The 27,254-nt window shown below is 39.7% G+C and overlaps 1 protein-coding gene across 2 annotated transcripts; it reads left to right on the top strand.

Annotated features, from left to right (window-relative positions):
- Positions 1–1,693: 1,693 nt before the first annotated feature.
- On the top strand, positions 1,694–26,239 carry EIF4E (eukaryotic translation initiation factor 4E). Of its 2 annotated transcripts, none has more exons than XM_048304551.1 (7): positions 1,694–1,786; positions 10,765–10,871; positions 12,484–12,579; positions 14,564–14,627; positions 16,550–16,663; positions 19,136–19,275; positions 19,624–21,089. In XM_048304551.1, the coding sequence occupies exons 1-7, from the start codon at positions 1,769–1,771 to the stop codon at positions 19,763–19,765; spliced, it is 681 nt and encodes a 226-aa protein (XP_048160508.1). In that variant the 5' UTR covers positions 1,694–1,768; the 3' UTR covers positions 19,766–21,089. The 2 variants fall into 2 exon arrangements, with proteins under 2 accessions (XP_048160508.1, XP_048160509.1); XM_048304552.1 differs by lacking the exon at positions 19,624–21,089 and adding an exon at positions 21,096–26,239 and having other exon boundaries at positions 1,695–1,786.
- Positions 26,240–27,254: the final 1,015 nt, after the last annotated feature.

The raw sequence follows: 27,254 nt of genomic DNA, 5'->3' as shown, positions 1-27,254 counted from the left end.
AGATTACAGTAGCTCATAATCCTCTCATTGCTATTGTAAATTATTGGATAACTTCTGATGTCATCTTTAGAGGCTTTGTGCCTCCGTAACTCAACGAATCAAAGAAAAACATATCCCAAGCCACAATATGTTCTTGCTTCCTATTTGTGTGGCAATAAGTCAGGCCATGTTCTGAACTCAGCTGTGCTATATTCATCTATCTAATTAAACATTCTTAATAAGCATAGCTGTCTTATAGAGGACTTCATGCTGTTCTCCCTGTGTTGCATAAGAAAAATGAAATAGCCAAATGCTATATGACATTCAATACAATTTGGTGGTTAACACTCACTTATAGTTCTTCTCAGTAAAATGACGTTCAGAGCTGTAAAAGGTAGATCTGTACACTTGGTTCATTGAGAATAAAAATACAAAGTTAAACACAGAAGAAGATGAAGAAAAAATAATCAGGGAGGAAGACGATTCTGGGTGGATTATCTTTATTTATGTTAAGAGACTTAAAGGCAGGATTAAAACAGGCAGTCAAAGGTTGTGCTTGGCTGCCAAACAAGTAAAATGGAATGTAAGATCCATATGGCAGCATATTAGGCAAATAAATAGGAAGATTTATTAATTACTGTATTTGCATCAAACAGTCTATAAAGAATTACCAGAAACCAAATTTTATAAAATAGGTAAAATGAACAGTATGTCACTGAAAAACAAGAAAAAAAAAGCTTCTTCTTGTATTGATGTATTTCTGAATGTACAAATTTCAGGGATTATGTTCTTATTTTGCCATCATAATATGATTTAAAATTATGCAGCATAGGGAGAAATATTTTCTTTTTCAGTTTGTTTTGTCACTGGGATAAAGATATGTCCCAGTTCTTTTACTTTGAAAACTGTTATAGTATTTGTTTTATAAAGCAGTATTATAAAAGGTTAAGAACTTAAATATATTTTTGTTCTGTTTTTCTTTAGAGATGTGCGATGGCAGATAAAACATTACTTTATTGAACCCTTTGCCTTTGTTAAATACTAATCAAATTATAACACTAAAATGAATCCCATGGCTGGGTTTACCTGATTTAACAGGGTGTCCAGGGGAGTGGTGGAATCACCATTCCTGGAAGTGTTGAGAAAAATGTGTGCACGTGATGCTTATGTACATGGTTTAGAGCTGGGCTTAGAAGTGCTGGGTTAACAGGTAGACTAAATGTTCTTAAAGGTGTTTTCCATCCTAAATAATTCTCTGATTCTCTTCCGGGGACGGAGGGCCACAGAGCGCTGTGCTCAGGGGACAGGGGGCCACGGAGCGGTGTGCTCGGGGTACGAGGGGCCACGGAGCGGTGCGTTCGGGGGACGGGGGGCCACGGAGCGGTGCGTTCGGGGGACGGAAGGCCGGAGCGGTGCGTTCGGGGGACGGAAGGCCACGGAGCGGTGTGCTCGGGGGACGGGGGGCCACGGAGCGGTGTGCTCGGGGGACGGGGGGCTACGGAGCGGTGTGCTCGGGGGCCGCTCCGTGCCCTCAGCGCGGGCGGGCGGTGCCGCTCCCCCAGCCACCGCCAGAGAGCGCTCCCGCGGCCGCCCGCCTCTTCCTGCCCGGGCGGGAGTGGGAGGGGTTCCCGGCGGCCCCCGCGATTGGCGACTACATCTCCCGGTTGGCACCGCGCCCCAAACGGCCGCCGGGCGCACGTGATCACCGGGCAGCCACTCGCGTGCGGGCCGGGGCCTTTACCCGCCCCCGCCCCGCCCCGCGGTGCGTCCGCGATCCGAGCGCTCTAAGATGGCGGCGGTGGAGCCGGTGAGTGCCGCGTTCCCTTCTCCCGCCCGCCTTTCCCTTGCCTTCTTCCCGCCGCATCCTTATCCTCTTCCTCCTCGTTGAGACGCCGCTCCGCTGGCCGCGACGGGCGAGGGCGCGGCGGGCGCCCGGACGGGCGGGCGGGAGGCGGCTGGCCGGGGAGGCCGGCGAGGAGCGCACGCTCGCAGGGGCCGGGGCGGGGGAGGGGGCGGCGGGCGCCGTGGCCGTGCCGGTACCGCCGCCCGGGCATGCGGGGCACGGCCGCGGCTCCCGTAGGGCCCGGCGGGAGCGGGACCCGTGGTCCGGCGGCGCCCATTGTGTGGCGCCCCGCCCGCGGTGCCGGCGGCCGCCCGGCCTGCCCGGCGCATGTGGCGCGGTGGGGGTGGCCATGTTGGTTCCCGCCGCCGCGGCGAGCCGGGCAGCGAGGGGCGGCTCCTGCGGCAGCGGGGAAGGGCCGCGTTCCCCGCACGCAGTGCCGGAGAGGCACCGCGGTGAGGGAGCGCGGGGTCGGTAAGTCACGGGTGCGGTGCTGGGGTAACCGCGACAACAGCGTGGCTGGGGAGACTCGGCAAACGAAATCGTCTTTTCAGGTTGTGTCATCTTCTCTTCGAGGGTTGTTTTTTTTTTTTTTAGACCTTTCATGGTAACTAAGTGCTTCTTTTTTTTTTCCAGGTCGTAAGTTATGTTCATGGTATTATGTTCGGTCTTACAAACGTAGCCCCAGCCTGCACTTCCATAATGAGCTGGAGCAGCTGGAAGTGATCCAAGTACAGTTGTTATTCTAATCCCACATGATTGTGTATCATGAGGAGAGGACAGCAGAAGACTCTGTTAGGATTTCAAGCAAACAGAGTTAAAGAGGGCTGGTCTCTTGCTGCAGCGTTTACCAGCTGTGAATAAATAGCCAGTGTGCTTTTTGGGGAGACTTTGTAACATTTAGACAAAGTGAAAAAAGTTTGAAAATCAGTGGTTTTAAATAAAGATTAATTTTGCTGTTTTGCGTAAGGGACACTGATTTTTCTCATAATGGCTTTCCTCTATGAACCAAACCCTGTATTTTTACCTATGAGGAAGATATTGAAGTGGGTCAGCATTTGTAAATTGCTTGGCAGCAGTTCTGTACAAGGAAGGTGTTAGTTATTAAGAGTGCAAGACAGATCACCAGCAGCACCCTTCCCATGTTCTTCAGCCAGAGTGTTAAAACACTTGCTTTCACATCCAAAAGCCAACCTTCAAGTTGTTGCCCACATATCTGAAGATGAGGGCTTTCTGTCAGCGCAGTGCTTTGTGGTGACTGTGGAGCTTAGTAGGAATTGTGATAAATAATTTGTAATACAGCCTATAGAAATTGAGATTACTGTAAAGGACTGGGCCTTGTGGCTTTCTTTGCTGTGCTGCTGGCACAAAAACTATCTTTGCACCATTTTCTCCATTGTTCATTGATGTTAAGCTGCACATTGAGGTAGATCCGGGCCTAATGGAGCTGAAAGTGAACAATTGTTTTTGCCATGCTGTGTCCCAGCAGGATTGGTTTTCCAGATCCAGTTTCCCATGAGCTGTTGTGCTGAGCCAGTGAAGGTGGAAGATGGGGCAACACTCTCAACAGTTTAAGTAATTAATGCAGTTGTTGAATGTTCTGCTGTAGCTACAGTATACTTGCATTCAGGAGTCAGCTACCACCTATGCTTCTTTATTTCAAATTGAAGTAAATAATAAAGTCTTTGTTTACTGTCCTTGTAGGTGACTCACTTCTACCTAAGCCTAAAGTTAGACTTGTGTAGTGAGTGAGGTCAGAGGTGCACAGTGTTGCAGGAATACTATGTGCTTTGCAGCTGAACAATTTAATTGCATGTGTGGTTAGGGATTACCTCTTGATCACAGGGAGGCCTTTCTGTTGCTCACCTGCACAGTCTGGACCTGGGTTTGTAGACATGTCATCTGTCATGCTTTCCTGGTGGGAGAATGTATCATGGGAAGTGAAAACAGAGTATGGGTTGATTTTGTTTTTTTTAATACAGGCTTCTACTAAAATCAGTGATGTTTCTAGTACTATCATGGTTTCAAAAGTAGCATTTAAAGTCTTGTTAAGAGGCTTGAAAAATATTTCAGACTGTTCACAAATATGGAAACTTGAGTTCAGAGTTTTGTACAGAGTCCCATGGAAGTTGCTAAGAAAAGCAAGATTATTCTAAGTAAGTACAAACCAATTGCACAGTGGTTCCCTTCTTCACTGTAGGGAAGACTTAAGCCTTTGCAACACTGACAGGTTAAAACTCCATTTTTCTTGTGATGTCTAGGTTTTTCTCTTAGAATTATTCTAGATTAATTTTTGAGAATATGCAGAAGTGTCACCTGTTAGCATGCTCATACAGCCTTTGAGGATTAAATGTGATCAGAAAACAACATGCAAAAGTCCACAAAGTCAACAACAAAACCAGTAGTAATGTTTTAGTAAACATAGTTTACCAAAGGTGACTTAAAAATGTAGCTGCACAAAGCCTGTAACTTCTAGGTGCACATGAATCTGATCCCTCATTTTGCAAATTGGAAGTAGGCATCATGGTTTTTATATTTTTGCTTAATGGCAGTTATTGTTATAAATACAATTCTTGTAAATTTAACTCTGGTTTTTTTAGGATACAGCAGTGACATTTCATTTATCTGTACTTGAAAAGTGCTTAAGAGGGTAATCATACATAGGTAGGAATCAAAACTTGATTTAAATGAAACTGTTATCTCAAGGGGTTACTAACATAGTGGTGTAGGGCCTTAAAATTCTGGAAAGTTCATAATAGCTCCTAAAATTCAAGGTAGGCTGAAGTGTATTTCTTTTGTATTATTTGCAGAAAGTTAGCATGTAGTTTAGACTTGCTTTTGTTGCTGGGTACATTTTGTTGCTGTTGTAATAGTCAGTGATTTGCTCTGTTTGAAGTCAATACAGCATTGAAGTGCAGTATTGTGACCACAGTTGCTTGCTCATTGCATTTTTCTGAAATGATACAGGAAAGATGTATCTTTCATGCTGTTTAATGATTGAGAATATATATCATGAGCTTTTGAATTGTAAATTACATTTCCAAGTGAGTATGGAGCTCCCTCTAAGAGTATATTGGACATCTTGTAAATTTTTTGAGATAAACACTTCTCTGAAAGCAATTTTGAATAGTTACATTTCACACAGCATATAAAATACCAAGCTTATTTCAAAGAAATGCATAAAAATAGCATATGAAATCAAGCTGTGTTTCATTTACTGATACTATCTGCAGGTGTGGAGGTACATGGGAAACTTCTTGATGAGAAAATATGCCCCTTTTGGCAGCTTTGTAAAGATCAGTCTGAATTTTGAGGGGATAGAGAATTAAATAAGGGATGTTGGTAGAGTGCCTGCATTGTGAAAGAGAAATGTGGACTTTAAATGTGAGTTAATGTGATTTCTTCATCAAATAAGTTTCTTTCACTTCTGAAATATTCTATAGTCAAGGTTAAACTCGAGTTTAGAAGCTGTTTATTAGCTTGCAGTTGTCCTCATTTTTTGATGTTTTAAACCTGTTCCTCTAGAAGACTTTCATGTTAGGAAAGTGTGTGTGATGTACAGATGTTAGTGAGCTGTACAATACGAGTGTGTTGTTAGCTGCCTGTAAGTGCCAGTTTTCCTGGATTCTGTATAGTGGATGTAAAGCAGAAAAGTTTAGCTGTTTAAAAGGCCTTTTTTTTTTCCCTTGAATGTTCAGAGCAGTTGTTTGAGTGATCTTTTATAGAGGTCTGTTTTTCTTGTACTTTGTGCTGCTCATCAAATAACTTATATGTATGACATTCTTTGCAATTACTGGGCATACCACTAGTATTTGTTTGAAGAGTGATCTCTTGTCCATTCATACATTCTAAAATTTTGTTTTAAATTCTTTTCTGAAGATTGAATGTGTCTTGTTTTCAGCTAATATAAAATTGTATGCTTTGTTGAACCAGGGGCTCAGTATACTTGCAAAATGTGGAGGTCTTTTATGTCAGAGTGTTTGGGGAGACTAGAGGCTTTTTGTTCTTTGAATCATCTAAACTGTTCTCCCCAGCAGTTTTGGGAAGTTTTCTTGTCCAAGTGCTTTAGAACTGACAGAATGTTAGATGTGAAAACTCATGCCATGGGTAGATTTTGTGTTCTGGTAGAATGGCAGCAGCAGAGTGCAGACTGGCATGAGAGGTGTTAGCACAAGGGCAACTTGCCTAGGCAGCTACAAAACCCACAAAGATACTGTAGTAATTTGTTATTTCTTATAAACTATTTGCTAATGCTGGTTAGAAGTTTGTGAGTTAAATGGTGAAAATCTGATGGGTATTTTCAAGTGTATATAATCCATTTTTCAGGAGTCAGGGGGGCTATAAATAGTCTTCGTATGTTAATCTGAGGTGATATTTCCTAGAAAACCTTTGACCGTGGAGGAAGTGTATGACTTTTTTACTTAGACTTTTGTTCCTGTCCTCCTTTACATGTGTTGCACTTCTGTTGTAATTTGAGGAGATGTCACTCAGTTAAAATCAGGTTCCATGTTTGTGTTCAAATAGTGGTTCCCTTTCTAAAAATCTGTGGTGTTCTAAATAATGTTGAATGCAGTTAGGATAGTTACTCTATTAGGCCTTGCTGTCTCACAAGTAGAAATATTTTCTTTGTCCTGGTGTCTGGAAATCTACTTCACACTGTTAAGTTGGTGACAGGTGACCTTTAGTACCTCTCTTACAGTTGCTATTACATGTACTACATATGATTTTTACCACTGTACATTCATTCCTCAGAGTTGTGTCAAATCATCACTTCGTTTGTTTTCTTACAGGATATAATCCATGCTTGTGGGTGGCCTTTAATTTGTTGTTGTTCAGAATGTTTTGAAATAAATAGCACCTGCATTTTGTGCCTTGGAAGTTATCCTAGCTGTACTGTAGTCGCAGTTACCCACAAGAAGTGTAAGGACCAGCAGATAGTTGAAATTGGTTTTTCCCAAGACATCAGGTAACTGGGGCATGCAGTTTTCTTCTGTTGGAAGCCCTAAACAAGAAGGTGTAAAAACTCTGGAATGTAACTTACTTTGGTTTAATGCAAGAAGACTTGGAAAGCCTCTTCCAGTAATTAATTCTCTTAGCCTTCACCAAGAGTGCATAATAGTGCTAGGTTATGTCCTTTAGGGCAGTAATTGTTGCACTCCAGCTGGACTTGCTAAACAACTTCTGTAGACTACTAATGACGTGAATGTGGTCTGGGCAGCATCTGAAAACAGTTGGTAAAACCTAGTCAAGCTGCTGGTTCTCCTCAACAGACAAACCTGATGAAGCAGTTGTTACTGTAAACGCTCTTTGTTTCCTGTCCCAGTGACATGCACACCTTCCTTTGATATGTTGGTCATTATGTGCTGTGGAGAAAGAGTAAATAACACCAATTAAATCTGCAAGTGTCAGAATTCAAGTAATTGCAGATTAACAGTCATTAAATGCTGAGAAGGCAAATGTTTCCTGGACTTCTGCAAGCTGATTCCTCCATCAAAAACCATGTGGGTAGTGAATAAAGGTCACTTAATTATGTGCTGTCTTGTCTGTGAGAAGTGGGATTGGCCATATGCAGCTTTCCAGTTTATCTAGTAATACTACCCTATTTTATTACTTACATTTTAAAAGCAGCAAACTCAATGGTTACTTAGTGTAAAGTCAATTTTAGGTTAAACAATACATTAGTTATGAGCAATAGTAAAGTATTATGAAGGATTTTGAATAAATCAGTCCAGAAACTACTAGTGGAGTCAGTCTGACTTTGGTTAATAGTGTTGCAATTACAGGATTTCAAGCTGTGAATTGCTAAAATGTGGACAGTAACATTAATTCATGTGGTATTTATAGAATAGAATTCTATGCAATTTCTTGTAGAATTTCTTGGATACTAGGACTTTAAATGGGCTTTAAATACCAATTAATGAACTTACTCTCTATTTGACTAATAATGAAAAGTGCTTTGGTATACAAACATTTCATTTTGGTTGTCAGAATAGTGAGATAAATGTAAGATGAAAGGAAATTTGAGCTGATAATGATTAACCAGCCAAAAATTAAAATGGTTCTTTTTCTGTTTTCCTTGATGGCTGTGGGAAATAGCAGGAAGTGAAAATAAGCTGCTTTTGGGCTTCTTTCTGAGACCAGCCAGAAAACTGGTTTTTAATAGTAAGCTCTGCTTCCAGCTTTATACCTAGTTTGTAGACCTGTAGCTATCCTTGATGGAGCAGCCTGGTGCTGGAAAAAAAGAAGTCTGTTCTGGCTGGTGTAGTTTTTGAGGGGAGTGGCACAGTCTTGGGTCAAGGTCGTAGTTAGCTGGGCCTTGGAGTTGAGCTGTCACGTTCTATTTTGGACAGGAGCTTGAAATAATGGTTAGTCTGAGTTTTGTGAACGCCATGTAGCTTTCAGAATATCTAAAGGGACCTGATATTGTGGTGGCTTAAGTACTATGGTTGTGTTAAGTCAGATGTCTTCTATTTGTCCAAAAATAGAATTTCATGTAGTTGTGTGAAGGATGACCAGCAGTGTACTGGGCAGACATTCAGGCTCATGGCATTTTTCTATCTGGATGTGCTACCTTAATCCTTTCTAATGTTGTCTTTTGTTAGAAGTTATGAAACAGTTTAGCCCTGCATGTGCTCAGTGGCTTTGTATTGATTCTTCCATTTTATGTAGTTGTGATACTTCTGGAAGAATGACCAGGGAGACTTTGGGATTAGCTCTTCGTATGTTGAAAGCTAATTCCTGAGCAAACATAATTCTCAACTGAAATTATTTTTGGAAGATACCTGCATTCAGCAAGAGTGAGTCTGTTTGATGTCAAAATTCCTAGTGTAATAGCCCTTGTAAATCAGTTGTGAATATTATATGTCACAACTGCAGAGTATTGTGGCTGAAAGCAAGCTTTATCACAAAACCTAGTGCTATTCCAGAATATCAGCAAAATTTTTGTTGTAGGGTTATTGTTTCTGCCCATGTAACTTCTCTGAATTTTCTAGTTAGAGACCCCTGAAGGGGCCACACTTAAATTTTAGCTGTCTGTACTTATTTCTTTGTAATATAATACAGATGATAATGTGAAGGAGGAAATATGTAAGTGCTTCCTTGGTGAATTCTAAAGCTTTTGTGCACTGTCTGTCTTGAATTGTTCAGTGGGATGGTTTTGTGTGATTAAGGATGAATGATACCAAAAATAAGTGGGGGTAACACTAGAAATTTTATTCTAGCTAGAATTTGAGGAATTAACTATGTTTTTTGAAGGCTGCTTAGCTTTTTATAGTATTACGCTGGAGGAGATGTGACAGGTTGTTCAACACTGTGCTTCTGTGGGTTTGTTAGTGATGATCCCTTTGGGGAATCCTCAGAAAGCATTTAGTTTTATTAAGAGGAAGGGAATCATGCTGTTGCAAACCAAAGCACTGGCCAAGTGCTCCTGTTAGGTCTTGGCATTTCAGTCCCTTCGCTGTAAATGCTGGTGCATGTGAGTGTTATGAAATACAAGGAGGTGTTTTCCTAGGTGGGCTGTTAAACTGAAGTGTACTTTATTTTCAACAATAAAGGAGTAACTTCCCTGATGTAATATAGTATCATGCTTAATAATGCTAAATAAATTGATAATTAAAAGAAAATTAAAGCTCTATCTGTTAAGACAGATCTTTATGTGTTACCAGAAGAGTTTGCCAGCTGGGTCTGTGAAGATTAAACAGTGTTATCACTTCAAATCCATTCCACTTTTCAGCAGCTTTGGTATGATGGTAAACTTACGTGGAAGCCTGGAGTAAACTATTCCATTAATTAAATTACTTAACATTTCTTAATTCCCCCCTGTGTTAATTTGTTTTGTTTAGAACCATAACATTTAAATTAATTTTTAAGTACTAATTTTATATTGCCACATTTGGAAATGTGTAGAATCTTTGGGTCTGCTGTAGTTAGCTTTTGTTTATATTACTGAAGTGCCTTTTCTTCCATGGGGTCAGCTGTATAGGCATTTTTGTGTTAGCTATAGGGAAGTTGCAGTCCTCATTCCATGTTTCTGTAATATTCTAGCATGGATTGCAGATTAGGGAGAGATGGTGGTAACTGGCAGGGACACTTGGCCTCACAATAAAGCTTTGTATTCTGTGGTTTGAAAGAATGGCATCAGAATTTCAAACCTGACACAGTGACTTCTCAAACTGAATGATAAGCCTGAGGGGGTTTGCGTGCAAAGAGAATATATTTTACTACTTTCTGTTAAAGTCTATTTAGCATTTCTAGAGCTGTCTCTAGAAGGTTGAAAAAAATAACCCTTGAAATCAATCTAATACATACTGAATCAGTAAGTACATTTATTTCAGTTGGAAATTTGAGAACTGATGCATGTTCAAATTCTGCTGTTTGGTTCATGATTTTGCTGCAAATACAAAGATAACTATGCACTGGCTTGGCTTCTAGCTGCTTGCAGTAGCTGATTCTAGATCTGAGAATTGTAGTTTTATCTTCTACATGTATTAATGGATTTTTTTTCTAAATAACAGGGCCTGTACACCTGTTTCAAATGATGCTCTATGAGAAGATGAATAAAAATAGTTTTCCTTCTGAAATTACTGCTCTGTGAATTTATTTTAGATGTGCATCTTCTAGATAATGTATATTTCTGAAATAGCACTCAAAACTATTACAAAATTAGACAAGTATGTATAGTAAACCATTTTGAAAACAAATTACATAGGAAGCAAATCACTGAACAGCAGAATGCAAATTCCTGCAGTTAGTGTTTGTTGTAGGACCTGTTCATATGTTGAAGAATAAAGGGATACAAGTTGTGCTTCCATGATGTGATCTGGGCCTGCAATCAAGATAAATTATAGGAACTCTTAGCTTCACCCTTCCTAAAGCTACTTCAAAGAACTAAATTACTTCAATAAAAATTGAGAAGGAATGTATTAATAACTCCTTTCTTCAAACAGGAAACCACTCCCAACCCCCAACCTGCAGAAGAGGAGAAAACTGAGCCAGCACCTAGTCAGGAGGTTGCCAGCCCTGAACAGTATATTAAACATCCACTACAAAACAGGTAAATAGTACAGAAGTGTGATTGTAGTTTTGCCAGGGACAGAAAAATGCCTGTGGCTTTGCAGCTCTTGTTGACCTTACATTCTCTAGCAGTATTTTGAGAGTTCTCAGGTTTTCTTGAAGATTTTTGCAGTGAGGTTTCAGAGTAAGGAGAATCTGATCCAGATGTTAGTATTCAGAGTCTTTTCAGTGCAGTTACAGAAGCTGAAAATCTTTGCAAGTTTTAAAAATGCAGCCAGGTGCTTGGAAAGAGTATAGCTTTGCTTTTAGTTGGAGGCAAGTAGAACTTTTGTTGCTTTTATCTGGTGTATTTTAAGAAGCTGGCACTGAGGTGAAACTGCTGCCCAGCAGAACTGGAAAACTTTGCATTCTGCCTTGTACTTGGGTAAATTAAGGTGCCAGTGGTAAAAACTTGTAGTTAAAATTATAGTTAAAAGTTAGTGAAAAAATACAAGCCCTCTTACAGCTTCAAAAAGACCAGCTAGGAAGTAATTTTCTCCAAGTGAACTGAAGAGTTACTGTGGAACACTCAGTAGTTAGTGTTGGCAGATACCTTTTACCAAGTGATACCTTACTCTTCTGCTAAGTTTTGAGCAAGTGTGGAAAACCATGCTTCCCTGGAGTGCTATGCTGCATGTATCCCATTTTTCTTGTTGTCTTTCAGCTTCCATCCTTCTTCTCTTTCCTCTAAACACCTTGATTAAATTGGTGCTGACACTTCTTTACGAGTGGCAGTGAGGCTATTACTGGAAAGGAGTAAACTTAAAACTAGGTTTGAAATGTCAGGAAGGGTCTCAAAACAATAGATTGACATCTAGTGACTTAAAGTTCTCTGCTGTGAGAAGATAAATTTACTCTAGTGCTAACCTGAGTTATTTCAACACTACTGAAATGATCAGAGTGGAAAAAATCCCCAACTGTTTGATTAAATGCCTCATTAGGTATCCTCTTCCAGCATTTTAAATTGTTGCAATGATGCTTTTTAGATTCAGAAAGAGCATCTTTGTGTGAAAGGTTCAATTTGTGTTGATGTTTGTACTCAGCAGAGATTTAGTCTCTTCTTTATATATGCCGATTTTAAAACTCAAAACAATCAATTTGTGGGGATTTGAGGTGGTTGCCATTAGTAAGTGTAATGCAGCTTCCCTTTTAAAATTTATGCTTTCCTAGTATGTGAGTGCTTGGGAAGCTTTCATGTCATACATAGCTTTGGAGTGATATAATTCGCTTATGTAACCTTTACAAGGAATTTACTGGCCAGGGAGCCCAGTTTGAACAGTTGGTGGTGTTTTAGATCATAATCAGTTGTTTGTGGTAGGGGATTGCAGTTTAGCAGTGACAGCAAGGAGAAACATCTGAGGTTTAGAGTCTTAAAAGAATTCCAAAGCTATTTAAAATATTTACCTAATGGATTGATAAAGTCTGCCACAATTCTTGTAATGGAAGCACAAACGTTGGTCTGTAAAAGAATTGATCATGTAGCTTATTGATGAAAACTGACCTCCATGCTGATAATATATTAAGGTTTCTAATTAGTTTGGATATAGTAATAGAAATAATTACATTTTTAATATACTTTAATTTCTAGATGTTTTTATTTTGTTTTCCTTTAGATGGGCACTCTGGTTTTTTAAAAATGACAAGAGCAAAACTTGGCAAGCAAATCTTCGTCTTATCTCAAAGTTCGATACTGTTGAAGATTTTTGGGCGTAAGTAAAGACTTTTCAATCTGCACAATAATTCTGGGATTTGTTGGCAAAGCTTATATCCAAGTCAAGAAACCCTTAAAGTACTCCATTAACTGCAAATTTTTTGGTGTAATCTGAAATATTTGCAAAATTGAAGGTGAAGTCTGTTAAAGAAAATGTAAATGGAGAAGTTCTTCATCCTTTAAATGCACATTGTCTTGCTGTAACACTGCAACACTGCTTATATTCATGTGTACACGACAAATATGTAGAACATTTAATTTGTGCAGTAGCTATCTCATAGTAACATGAATCTGTAAATTCTGGTGGCCAACTGATTGCCAGTTCCCTGGCCCTACATTTTGCTTCTTGATTAAATTGCCTGCTGGCTCATGACACATGTTCAAGAGTGCCTGAATCTGGAGCATAGTACTTGAGATTCATGCAGATTAATGGCATCCTTGAAAAAAATTCATTAGAGGTTACAGAAGAAATGACCTTCATTCTAAGTTGAAGGTCTCTGAGAGTGGTTGGGCTCCAACGGCAATAAAAAGCCTTTGAAGGTGGGCCTGTGCTTTCCAAATGCTTGCTTCAATCAAGGTTTTGCCTGCCATAATGCTGAAACATGGAGAAAATGCAAGTGCTGTGAAATTGAGAGTGGAAAAAGAGCATTATACACATGATCTTAGTTGTTTCATGCTACGTTGAGTGGTAGGGTTCTTGTTTTTGTGGCATACTTTTTTGGATGTGATCACCAAGGGAGAGAGATGGGGTCTGAGTGTAATAATAGGACCCATCAGTGACCCATTAGCACAGGGAGGAAAACTGCTTCAGCATTTACAGTAACTTTAGGGGTGCAGTTGTTACAGGAGAACAGGATTCTGGGCTTGTAACCAGCTTTCCCATTCCTACTGTGGGGGTGACTGCAAACTGTCCTTCATTCAGCTGACCGTGGTGGGGTATGTGATGAGCAGCTGAAGTGTTTGAAGCTCACTATTAAACTTGGTTAAGGGTGGGTTTTTGAGCTTCTATAACCAAGATAGTCTTGGTAATTAAAATAAGTGCTTAATCTAGATGTCTGCAGTGAAGGTATAAAATCAGCCACCAGCAGCTAAGTTACGCCTCCTTTGTGCTTGGAGTGGGAGATAGGTGTGTTGTTCTGGGGAGAAAATGTCTATGTTAAGATAAACTTAAAAGAGGCAAAATGTTAAATTTGTAACTGGTGTTATAAATTCCTCTGCATGATTTCTCATAGTTAGAACATCACAGTAATCAGTTTTCTTTTTGGTGCTGAGCTATGCCTGCATATTAGTTGGTCTTGGGTTACAGGTTGCTGTAATATGTGCTGCTTCTTTCTGAAGTCTGACTCTAACAGCGCAGGGGTGAAAAAAGGCATCTATCTCCTTGCTTGAGGAGGAGACGCTATGTACTGCTTTGTTTTTCTAAATTGCATAGTTGTAAATTTAATTCTGAATAGATATTTTGTTGTCTATCATCTGTTCTTGCCTTTTGAGTCCTTAATTTGAATTATCAGGCCTACAGCATCCATACCTAGAGAACTGTATTAAATAGCAAGGTTGAATGTTTCTCCTAAAAAACAGCAGTGAGAGTAGCCCTAGAAATATAAACAATTATCCTTATTCCATGAATATATAGAAAACACACAGACACAGGAGCTGTTGCCATGAAAGCTCAGTGAGTTATGTTCCTAATAACTTTGAACTTTAGTTCTAAACCTTAGAACTAGGTTTAAAAGAAGCATTGTAAATGAGTTTTTAATTAGTTGTGGGGTTCCTGTACCATTCTGCTGCTTTAAGCCTAGAACATCTTAAAACTGATGCTTTTATAGTGTTGAAAAATACTTAAGAAATAGGATTGTTTCTGAAAGAACTTTGTTACTCCGTAATTTTTGGGCTTTGTTTGGTCATATGTCTTAAGTTCTTTAAGAATTTTGTACCTTAAAACAATGCTTAGTTTCTAATCCTGCTTTTTTCCCTCCCAATAGTTTGTACAACCATATCCAGCTGTCTAGTAATTTAATGCCTGGTTGTGACTACTCGCTCTTTAAGGTAGGCTTGCTAACATTTTTTCTGTAGTTATGGATGTTGATGGATGGTTTCCTGACTAAGAAAGACACTGTCCAAATATTTCACTTAAGACACTTAGGAGCATGGTTGGGAATGTCATAAAGGTGTTAATTTTTTTGAGGACATCCCAAACATGTGCTGTGTGAAAATCGGGTTGTCACTACTTCTGAAATTGCAAGTACTTGCTTTAACACATGACGGACAGTAGATTTTAATCCATGACTGTATTAGACTTCATTCTACATTGAGATGTTTGTGCAAACAATTAAGTGTAAATTTTTCTAATATGAAAGGTTTTCCAGCTGTCACATGATGTGAAATGAGTTCAAATGTCTGTGGGAGGCAGCAACGTTCCCCAGTATTTCTTACAGGTACTACTAGCCAGATGCACAATGCTCCTAATTCATTTTTACACTGCCAGTTAAATGCTGTATTACTTAAACATGGAATAGAAAAGTGCACCCAACATGGACACTTGGAACATACTGAGGAAGTGTCCAAACTAGTGAATAGGGAATGCTGATGGGAAAGTGTACATGAAATCATGCCTCAGCTAGGGTGGAGATCTGAATTGGAGCTGTGAGTTAAATCCTAACCTCTTGGTAGTGCTTCTATCATGCAGCTTCCTTTCTGGATTCTGATACCTAAATAGTCCCTGAAGTGCTGGTGCCTGGTTCCTCTCTGCTTGTAAAATGTAGCCACAGGCTGGGGCTCCTCAGCAGACTGTGTATACTGTTTGTAGGCCCAGCAGCTTTATGTAATGGAGAGGTGATGCTGCTTGGGTTTGGGAAGGTAAAGGTGACTGAGAAACCTTACTAGAATTTTAAGAAGCTGTAGGCCCTTCAGAGAGTAGTGTATCTATGGATAATTCTTGTATTTTTTGCATGAATCCTAAATATATGTTTTAAGTACGTGTATCTGTTCTGTGTTTGCTTGTCATCAAACAGTAATAACTTAATTATATAACTTTATGGAACAGGTGTAGAATTGCCAACTGTTTCAGGCTTCTGGGCAATCTCTTACTGCTGTCCTTCAGTTGTGACCTCTTAAGAGGGCCTCTTAAAGGTGATGAAGTAGTTTAAGATCTACAGCTGCCAGTGAGGGTGTTACATTTACAGTGAGATGACACCACTCCATCCTGCAGGTTGAACGCTTAGTTTTCAGCCACAAGTTCTGTAGTGCAGTTCTCTTAATGGACAGTTGTTAACAGAATTCCTCTATCTAGACAATTATTTTTTGAGTGACTTTCTGAAGTGCAGCATAGCTGGTTGATATTGGCGTAGCAGCTGGCTGCTTTGCTGTATCAGCACATGCAGAATCATTTAATTCAGTGCAGGGCCACTGATAAAATATGAATCTGATTCATCTTTGAAAGGGTATGTTGATTTTTTTCTTTTTTTTTTCCCCCCCTCTCTTTTCCCCTGGCAATGAAAACCCTCTTATTTTCACCTTGTGTGAAGGAAGTTATTGAGAGAGACTGGCAAAGGTGTGTGTTTCAGTGAAATAATCTGTATGCATAAGTGAAGGACTTGGCTGATCTTGCACTCAGTGCAAGACATAAAATAAGGACTCCAGATAAAATTAGCAGCTACATGCTGGTTTCGTGCAGGGCAAAGCAGGTGGTTGTCTTTGCCCGTTGCCTCAAGGTTTTTTTAATGTAATACGTAGCTAAGACTTTTGCCTGGGCTGTGATGTTTCTGTAGAACTAAAAATTCATTAGAGAGTGCACTTGTTTTTTTGGAAGTTTGATGTTGGTGTTAGACAGTATTTCTGGACATTCTGGTATGTATCTTAAACTATACATTTCTCTCTTAACTTGCCGTTTCAGTTATCACTGGCCTTTTGGTGGTTCTTTAGGGAAAATAGAGATGGAGTCTGATTTAACTTGTGGCCTTTCTTCGCAGGATGGGATTGAACCCATGTGGGAAGATGAAAAAAACAAGCGAGGAGGCCGATGGCTAATTACACTAAACAAGCAGCAGAGACGAAGTGACCTTGATCGCTTCTGGCTAGAGACAGTAAGCACTATGGGTTTACCAGCAGCTGCTGAAGAGTCTTGTGTTTGTGTGAAAAAATATTTAACTGGTTTGATCTTGGTGTGCTGCACTAGGCTTCTAACTTACTGGCAGCAGAGTGTCCTGTAGGGTTTTATTGACAGGCTGTATTTGAAACATGTTTTTTTCAATAGTGATCCTTCATGTGGGTGTATTCTGCCTAATACTTTATTGTAACAGGCAGCAACAGGGAGAGTTCTGCAGGACAGATTAGGCTTTTCCCTTGTGGTGTACAGAACAGCTGTCAAATTACTGTGAAAATAATATTGTCTTGAGTGCAGCTTGCTGATTCAACTGATAAAACAATTTGTTTTACAGATTCTTTTTAAAGAAAAATATTTTCAGGTTTTGGCTGTGTTGAACAAGGGAATTTCAGATTTTTTTTTCTTTCCGTATTTATCTTAATGCTGGGATAGGCAATAATAGCACGTTCATCCTGTATATACACCATAAAAATACTTTTTTTTTCCATTGCATTATCTCTTTGGAATAGAACTGAATGGCAAATATATTTCTAGAGATTGTGGATTGCAGTAAATGTGTTGTAGAAAAATGTGTTGTCTAGAAACTGACTCAGAATAGCCTGAGACGGTCTAGGGTGATGTAGGATTTAGGGGCATGGATTACAGACAGGACAGTGCACCGCAGTCTTGGCAAATCTCTTGTCTTTTGTCCTTGTTTTTGTGAGAGGCAAGGAGCATTGCACACCCCTTTGAAACGGAGAAATGGCCTTAAGAATCAAAGCAGAGGTGTCCAAAATGTCAGAACATTCAGGATCTTTGTAGTCACTGTAGTTGTGATTTGAAGAGAGCATTGTGAGCATCACAGTACTGGGCAGTGTGACTGCCTGTGAGCAAATTAACATCCTGCTGCCTGTACTTGGCCTAATGCATGTGTGAGTCCTGACTCCTAATAGCCATGACATATGGCTTGGAAACATGTAGATAGACTTTGTAAACTAAAGGCTAGAAGGCTCTGCTTTTTGCTTAGCAGTGAGCAATGGCACAGAGCCTAAATACCCAGGTGACTCTGATATGTGCCCTAAAACAACCCTGTCACTTCTAATTACAGTAATTATATGGAACCAATTTCCTGCAATAGAAATCAAAGCCTTTATAACTCCCCTTTGGAACAAATTTTTATTATAATATAATTATCTTAACTGTAAACTCCTCACTTGAGGAGACTTTTTTCCCTGTTGTGCAACATTCATGAGAAATGTACTTGACTAGTGTTTATTGAGCATGGTATTCATCTTTGCTTGTATGTGATCTAAGGCAGTTGGTCAATATTTTGCATGTTTGTGTGGTTTAATTTTAACCATATATGGTTTGAATTACTCAGTGTGTGCAGCCTGCAGTTGGGTGTAATATTGAAAGCCTGTCTAGTTATACCTGATTTATTCATTAGCACGCTTTGTCCTTTTTGTGTTTCCTTGAGTAAGCCAGCCCTTGTGGGTCTGATGGGTACTGGAAGACCTGCTTTGTTTGACCTGCTTTTGCAAACATGTTGAATTTCCAAATGTTACAAGTGATAGCAGAAAACTGATACAATAGCAGTGTACTTAATGTACTGTGGAGGTGAAGTAAACAAGTGTCCATTTGCAGATTCAGTGTGCAGAAAGACATTTTTATTTTATTCAGCATAGTCTAGGCAAATCTGTCTCAACCACAAGAAACCATTAGTTTTGAGTATCTGGATTGCTTGTTTTACAAGTTGCAAGCTGAAGATTTTTAATAGCACTTTCACAGTTAGCACATGGCTGTGACCCAGCTGAGTAATGTTCCTGGCCCATTCCACGCTTTGCTGTTAGAAACCTGTGAGGAAGAACCTTGTGTTACTTGTGCATGTGCACTTGTATTAAAAACTGTTCAGGATCATTGATGCCCACTTTAGAGTTTATGGAAATGCTGAAGCTTCCTGTGTTGGTAGGAAGTGACATTTCATTGGATAGCACTTTTCATCTGGCTGTGGTAAGATTTAGCTCTGAATTGGTAGACTTCAGCACTGAAGTTAAACCTTACGTAGCTGATGATGTGCAAATAGTCCTTAACAGTTTCTTCCTAGAGAATGGATGGAGACACCAAAATTTCAGATTGGTCTACCTGTGTTAAGTGTACTGTAGAAGGATACAGTGCTTTAATTCTTCTCTTGTTTTGGATGGGGTGGAAGGCAGCACTGTGTAAATGATCAGCTGTGTCACAACTTGCAGCTGGTGGGAGAGGAGGAGGAATGGAAAGAATGGAAAATTCAGAATAGGAGGAAGATGCCCTACTAGAGTTTACATTCACTTCAAGAAGACACTGCAGTAAATAGAAAATGATTGCTGTATGGCAAGTGGCTGTAGGCAGTAAAATGTATTCCTCAGTCCTTGTGTACACTGAGTGCTTGCCTACAGAACAGGATTCTGACACTGAACTGCTTTCTCTTTCACAGCTGCTGTGCCTTATTGGGGAGTCATTCGATGACTACAGTGATGATGTGTGTGGTGCTGTTGTTAACGTTAGAACTAAGGGTGATAAAATAGCAATATGGACAACTGAATGTGAAAACAGGGATGCTGTTACGCATATAGGGTAAGTAATGTGATCGGTGCCTTGACTATAACCATGCACGTAAAGCGAATTAGCTTGATAAAGAAGGCATTTCAGGTAAGTGGAGCCTGTGCAGAGCTGTATCCCAGGGTTAAGTAACTGTGCCAAATTGTGTTAAATTCTTCATTTCTAAACTACATTGAAGGTAGTGCAGCAGTACAGAGTAGTTACTAACACATGCCCATACACAAATCTTGGCAAAAATTCTCATTTCATAATGAGGCGTTGTAGTTAACAACTGTAGGTAATGTGCAGTCTGTTCCAGCCTGCCAGTTTGTAAAGCTGGGTACTCAGTAAGAGTAGAGCACTGATAAGATTTTTTTTTTCCAGGAAAAGTGATGCTTACAGATCAGAGGGGAAAGGTGCTGTAAGTCTTAAGCACACAAGGATGTACTTAAATTTGAAAAGAAAAAGCTGCACAATGATGTGCTGTGAAACTCTACAGGTGTTTCTTACCTTTTACCTCTGTTGAAGTACAGATAAAACAATGCTGAGATTCATGGGTTATTTGACCTGTGCAATAGTGTGCTGTAGTCTTTGTTTTAGCAAGCAACAGTAGTTATCTCATATTATCATGAGTCTGTGCTAAGGATAAGCATGTTGTGTTCTACTGCTTAGCAAGTGTTATTAATTACACAGTTACTATTTACACAATTACATAACTGCAATTACTAATTACACAAGTATTTATTGGATTCTGTAGTACTGATGCTTTGGAATAACTTGCTGTTAATTATCATTGTAGGCCACTTACCTTATGCAAACCAAAGAAAATATTTCTCTTCCTGGTGTAGTGCATCTTAAGCCAAACTTGAACTTACTAACTTTTTTCTCTACCTGATGGCTCTTTTGACACATGCCTTATTTGGGCCTTTAAGAATCTGTGTCTGCTTTCTACTAACAATTTTATTACACAATCATGTTTTCAGGCTTAAATGGTGTTTAATAATGAACATGCAAAACTATGGTATTCATCTTCTGCTACCAGACGTTGCAGCAAACCTAGTAGGCATCACACAGCATTTTAGAATGGTATTAATCATTAACTGAGGAGTTGAGTCCTTTAGAGAGGTGTGAAAAAGTTAAGATTTTTGCAAACTGACACAAGGACCAAGGTAAGCTGTGATGACCACTGACTCCCATATTACCCTAACTCCAGACAGGAGTAGCCATTAGTGACTTGCATCTGTGTGTGTGTGTGTTTGTGTCTAAGGTAGGTACTGCTGCTTCTCTCTCTTAAGACATAAAATCCAAGCTGGTTTTTCTAAAAGCTGCTGTTGGGTAAGGTGACTGTGACCAGGTCTGTGGGGGTCTGCTTTCTACCAGTAGTTAAAAGAAAGCAACTCTGTGCAACCGAGTGTGTGTGGTGATTAAAACTGACTGACTGTTTTGGGGAATTGCTGTTTTCTTTGGTTCAGGTGACTTTATCATCCTAGTAGCTCTGGAATTGTGAACCACGAGTTCTGTACAACTGTTTTGTTTATGTGGAAATACAGCTTTCTGGTATTAATGATACTCACATGAATGCAGTATAGAGTCCCTATATTTTGCATTTATTTAGGCCTGTTAATTATTTTTTTGTCCTATTGTATGTGGTAAGTCATTTTACGAAACTGTAGGTGGGTTTTAGATGCAATACACTAGAAAAATCGTATTTCACGTCCTTTATTTATAGCTGAGAAATTGTTTCTAAGTAGGCAACTCTATGATGGTGTCCACAGATCTTAAAAGCAGGTGTCCTGATACTAATTCCTTCCTAAGGACTTTGCTTAAACTGCTGTTCTATTTCTTTTCCTCTCCAGGAGAGTATACAAGGAAAGATTAGGACTTCCTCCAAAGATAGTGATTGGTTATCAGTCCCATGCAGACACAGCTACTAAGAGCGGCTCCACCACTAAAAATAGGTTTGTTGTTTAAGACGACACCTTCTGAGTATTCTTTCATAGGAGACTGCGTCAAGCAATCGAGATTGGGAGCTGAACCAAAGCCTCTTCAAAAGCAGAGTGGACTACATTTAAATTTGATTTCCATCTAAATGTTGCTAAGATTTGTGAGAAGTCTCATTCGCCTTTGTCTTGTACTTCTGTGTTCAATTTTTCTATTTTGGCCGAAGTAACCGTTACCAATTGGAATTTTAGTACACTTCACCCCCCAAATCCATAAGTGTGTTTCTGGCCCACTCTGTAATAGCTTGGTAGAAACATTACTATTGGAAAAAAAAAAATTGTTTATCCACAGTATTCAGAAAAGAAGTTGCATTTCTGTACCTGCAGGAAATTACTCTGTTTTACATTTGCATTGTATGCAGTAAGATTTTGCTGGTTTGGAAAAGAGTATGGTGCATACAGTTTTCTAGCAATTTTTTTATACAGCATCATCTTTGCTGTAACCTATGCTGATGGCTGCTAGATTAATTTATTTGTTTTCCCTCTTTGATAACATTAGTGATATTTTGATTTCAGTTGTTTTTGCTCATGTAACATTTGGTGAAGAATCTGGGAATATGACAAAGGTGGAATAAACATTAATTTTGTGCATTCTTTGGTAATTTTTTGGTTTTTTGGTAACATCAAAGCTTTGCTACAGACTTATGCATTTCAGTCAAATCAGTGATCTTTTTGTGTGATTTCCTGAACATAAATGTGGAAATTTTTTTTTTTAATGTAACACCATAATTTACATTCCTTACTAGAAATAGTATGTCTGTTTTTGTATCTTACGCTGTATTTTAACACTTTGTATTACTTAGGTTATTTTGCTTTGGTTAAAATGGCTCAAGTAGAAAAGCGGTCCCATTCATACTAAGACAGTGTACAAAACTGTAAATAAAATGTGTACAGTGAATTGTCTTTTAGACAACTAGATTTGTCCTTTTATTTCTCCATCTATACAGCAAGTATTTGTACCTCTTGTGACAAGGCAGTCTCTACTGTGGCTTCTATTGTAGTGTCTTCCAAGAAAGATAGATAAAGTCTGGAGCTATAGTCTGTTGAAACTTTTAATAAACCTATTAGATAGCACCCTAAATCAAAGTGAAATTATATTGATGTGGCTACTGTTCTTTCTTAGTTGTTGGTCTAATTGATCATGGTTTGTGTTGTTTCTCTTTTGACTTCTGTTTATGCCCAACCAAGAATTTCAAGGATACACAGAAAGCTGTTTAGTTTCAAGTAGGAGCTACACTTAAAAGTGCTTTAGTGAGTGATTCTGCTCTAAGGATGTAATGCCTATAATAAAGTACGAGTAGAGTGTACCAGAGACGTGGCTACAAAATAAAAGTACGAGTATCTAGATAGCCTGCTATTACATATGTCTTACTAACTGAAGCTTTGTTTCATTGTTTGAAAGTTACTCCAGGAAAGCTGTAAGTTTACTTGGAAGTTTACAGAATGGAGATTTTGAGGGGTCGAGTTCACTTACTTTGAGCAAAAGATGAGGGGCTTTTTCTCTCTACTCTTTTAAAACAGAGCATGCAGCAACATCAGTGCTTTATTGCTGATTTCTTACTTTTTTTAGTGTGATGTACTTAAAGATCTTGCCAGGCCTAAGGAGCTTTTCTTCAGTTAAGTGTTAAGGCAGGTGCTTACTGGGGTTTTGATCTTTGTGATAACTTACTAAAGCAAGTTTAGTCACTGGCAGTGAAGCTTCAGGTGAATCTGCCTGATGAAGGCACTGAAGTATCTGTGTGCTGAAATAGACTTGAATGCTTTTCTTGCACATTTGATCAGAAATGTGTCATAAGGAGCATATCAGACTATGCCAAAAATGTCTGGATCATTATTATGGCTTTTTAATAGAAATACTTGAAAGAAGACATCTCTAGATAGAGATCCTATGCCTTGAATATTGGTCATTAACCGGGATAGCTGGTGAATGTGGAGAGAGCTGTCAAGGCTGTTTGTGTGCTGGTTTCTGTGGATTCTCATGTAACTGGTTGCCTGTCTTGATTCAGCAGGTGTGCAGAGCAGGTCAGGTTTGTTTAATAGGTCCATTGATAGCAGAATGTAGTAGTCCATGCCTGTTTTTCAGCTTCAGCTAATCACCAGTAATGCTTGCATGCATGGGAATGTAAAGATGAATCAGCTTCCTGAGTGGTGACTGCCTGTATGTAGTTTGGGAGCACGGTGGCCAGGCTCACTCAAAGGAGTGTCACTGGGAAACGTCGGTAGTGCTGCCCTTTTGTAAAGAGCATTGAGATTAACCTGAGTGCTGTTGTGAGAACTAAATAGTACTGGGTTTGTTTCATTTCACCACAAGACTGACTGGAGTGTTATTTAGGGTGGCAGCATTTTGTTCGTCTAGAAAAGCAATTGATAGGTTTTTTTGGTGTGGGCTCAGGTTTTTGAGCCTGAACCTATTTAAGCAGCCACCTAACTGGCACTGTAGTATGAAAAGTGCAGGCAGGTTGATTTGAGGCTCTTTGCTGCTCAGGTAACAACTGCAGCGTTTCTAGAAGACTTGAGAGGAAATTAGCTGGCATGGTTGCTTTATCAAACATACAGCCTATGCCTTTAATTCATTTTTAGAGGAAGCAAGTGACCATGAACTTTGTTTTCTCCAGCTTGCAAATCACTTTGTGCTGCATACTAATGTTCTTCTGATTATAATGGTGTAGTTTGGGAGCGAAGGAAGAAAGCTGAGAGCTCTCCATTCTGCACATTAGTGTAACAGCCACAGGCTCAGGAGAGGACAAAGCAGTAAATGTTGAAGTATCTCATATTGATGCAAAATATTCAGTGTCATTAAACTCCCAGCTAAAGGGGTGGCTGTTGTCAATGTGTGGTTTTAGTAAGCCTGGGAAGACTACAGAGTAAATGTCTAAAGCATCTATTCAGAAGTGGGGTTATATGGTACAAAACCAGCAGAGCAAGGAAAGACAGCAGAAATTGCTGTGTTAGTAGAGGTGTAAGAATGTGCCAAAATACAGCCTGTGAAGATGGGCAACATGAGGAGTATGTGTGAATTGGCAGCTTCTGGGTATACTGTAAGTCTTGGGCTGTGCAATGCTTTTCATTGTCACTTCTGTTTGTCCTGCTGTGCTGTCACTGTCTTGTGTATCAAGTTGTCTCTAGCTCAGGAAACTTAACTTTAATGTTACCCAAATTCTGGAAACTTGGAGTAGTGGCTTTTAGCCAAGCTTGGAGTGTGCTTAAAACTTCCATCCTCCCTAATGGAATCCTTTTGTACTAAATTGCTTGGAAAAAGTACTCTGGACTCCATTCTGGGACTCTTACTAAATGCAAAAAAACCCCTTAAAACATTGCGGTTTTGGATCTGAAAGTGACATGGATCTTCCCTTTGATATGTGACCTCCCATGTTTCCAAGAAGCTTTATTTTTAAGTCTAGGCCTGATGGTTTTAAAACTAGTTTTTAAGAACAACCTGCACTCAGTTGAGCATGATAGTTAAAACCAGCTTTCAGGCTGCCAGGCACTTAACATTTAGGTGACTTTGCCCTCTTAAAAACAGTCAGTGGTTTCTGCAAAATTTTTTTGTGACTAGGTTTTACTTAGGTCTTAAAATAATTTTTTTTAATGCAGAATTTGTGCCTTTTCCCATTGGGCAAAAAACAGGCAAATGGAAATGACATGACCAGTAAGGAAATAGGTGTAACTATTTCGCTTCGAGACATTTCATACCTGCCCATCTAAATTCTTTGGAGGGCAGAAGTGCAGAGTGCATTAGCAAGCAGTGTGGAACCAGTCCTATGGAATGCACCTGCTGGACCTCTCCATCATTGCTTCAGAGCTCCAGAAGCTGTTCAATCTCAATGCTTGCCATTTTTGATCTCTTTGTGGGACACCCATTTACTGCAGCTGCTTGAACAGGTTTTCTGTCTTTTAGCTCTTAAAACTTTTGTATTCTGCCAGGATTTGTTTTCAGGTGTCTAGCTCTGGCACTGCAGCAAAGCCTTTAATAAGCACTTAAATTCCTTCCCTGGTGATAAAAACCACGGTCACTCCTCCTCTTGCCTGGTGGCTGCCTGGCACTTTCCCAAAAGACTATGGGATTCCCTCCTAGCCTTTTTATTTTGAAATACAGCAGGTTCTGATGTCCAGAGCTAAATGTGAATTATGGCTGTGCACATGATGATTGTTATGCTTCCCAGCATTAACTTGTTATTTTGTGTGATGCCTTAAATGAAGAAACACCCTAGCTGAAGTCTGCCTGTTGGTATCCGTTTGCCTGCTAACCAAACATAACTCAGATTTTTTTTTTTTTATTCCCTGCTAGTACTGAGCGTGTGACAAGTTTAGCTGTGAATTTGTGGGGTTTGCGACTGCGTGGGGTTTACAACTGCCTATGCTTTTCTTGTCTCCATTTTTCTAAATCCTGATGCTTTTCAAGCCTTACTAAAACATGATTAATAAAGGGAAAAATTACACTGAGTCTAGTCACTGCTTTTTTAGTCACTGTGATGCCGTGGAGAATTCCAGGTGTTGCAAAACCCAGATAAAGACCGTGTGTGACTTCTTTGGCATAATAATCTGCTTATGGGATTTCATTTTTTTTATCTCTAGCCATGTAAGTATGATTAATAGTGCAAATGATACTTGAAAGTGTGTGTGAATATATCGTATATAAAGCAAAAATGACTCATCTATTTTTTCAAAGTAGAAAACTGTTTTGTTATTTCTGAACGGTTTCTTTGACTTTCTGTAATGAATTATTGGATTTTGCTTACAATAGGTAGTTTAGATCAATCTTTTTTCCTATGTTGTGCCTATTAATGTTATCAAAGAGTTGGAGCCAACCTCATAGGTAAGGTTTGGCATTTTTTGAAGTAAAGCTAGTCTTTGAGCCTTATCTTCCTCCATATGTACAGGGTAGTTTATCCTAGTGCATCTTGCCCTGAGCCGTACAAATACGCAGAAAATACAATGGGAAATTGGAAGGTACTACTTTATTTCTGTAGTTTGAATGAAAATAAAGTTTCTGAGGAATTGATGTCTCAGCTTCTTGACTCTGTATGGGATGTAGAGAAATGCAGCTCAAACATAAATGAGTATGGAACTACTCTGAAATGTGTGTTCGCTCTTCAGTTTAAAGCTTGTGTGTTGCTGGGACTTCCTGCAGCTCACCCACACATCAGCCTTGTTCTAAACAGAACTGGTGTAACATGATTGCAAAATCACTGCTGACTGCTCTTCCCTTGTTTACCAGAGTTTCTCCAGTAGGAAGCAGTAGTCTAAACGTTGTTGGTGTAGTGGATCAGCCACCAGGAAAGTGCAGATGAACCCTTAATGGGAGCTCTTGTTGTGCCACTGCAGTGACACTTAAAAGCTGGAGACAGCGCTGGGAAGTCACAGGAGGGCTTTGGTCTGTCTGCCTGTGCTGTCCGCTGGGGGCTTCAGCGCCAGAAGGAAACTCTGTAGGTGTTACCACTGCACAGCTGTGCTCTTCAGTGCCAGAGAGGTTTTCTGATACAAGAGTAGATGCTTGAGTTGGTTGTAAATTGATTTCACTATGTGCCCTCAGCTCATACTGTGTGTTTGAAGTGGGAGTGCTCCTGCACAGTGAGGTGATGGTGACTACCAGTGTCCAGAGGTGGAGATACTGCAGTTTCCCTGGATGTAGAAAATTCATCCTTGAGTACATTCCCTAAAAGTGAGGGAGAAATTTGCAGGCTGACATCTGGGGACACATGCATCCCAGTTTGTTTGGGTAAAAAAAGAAAAAAAATGGTCTCTTAAGTGTTCATTGCTTCATCAGTAGAGGTGTCTTCCATGTACCCACCAGCTTGGGGGGTGGGGGGGAGGTGGGCAGCAAGGGCAGAACTGAGGTTTGATTTTTTTTTTTTTTTTTTTTTTTTTTTTTCCTCCCTCAGGCCATGAGGGTTTTTCAGAGGTCATTTGGAGAGAAATAAAAATTGACAGCTAGATTCTAGCACTGACAGTTTTACGGAATTTTAAGGTAAATTCCCCAATAAGAACCTGGTATTCCTTTAATTATTGCTAAAG

Source organism: Corvus hawaiiensis, chromosome 5, assembly GCF_020740725.1.
Source record: "Corvus hawaiiensis isolate bCorHaw1 chromosome 5, bCorHaw1.pri.cur, whole genome shotgun sequence".
NCBI classification, from domain to species: Eukaryota; Metazoa; Chordata; class Aves; order Passeriformes; family Corvidae; genus Corvus; species Corvus hawaiiensis.
Note: the sequence above shows the minus strand (reverse complement) of the source record. Positions and strands in the feature narration are given on the sequence as shown.

Coding starts and splice junctions, on each gene's coding strand:
- EIF4E (XM_048304551.1), top strand. Junction 10,872..12,483: donor AAACATCCACTACAAAACAG/GTAAATAGTACA, acceptor GTTTTCCTTTAG/ATGGGCACTCTGGTTTTTTA. Junction 16,664..19,135: donor ATCGCTTCTGGCTAGAGACA/GTAAGCACTATG, acceptor TCTCTTTCACAG/CTGCTGTGCCTTATTGGGGA.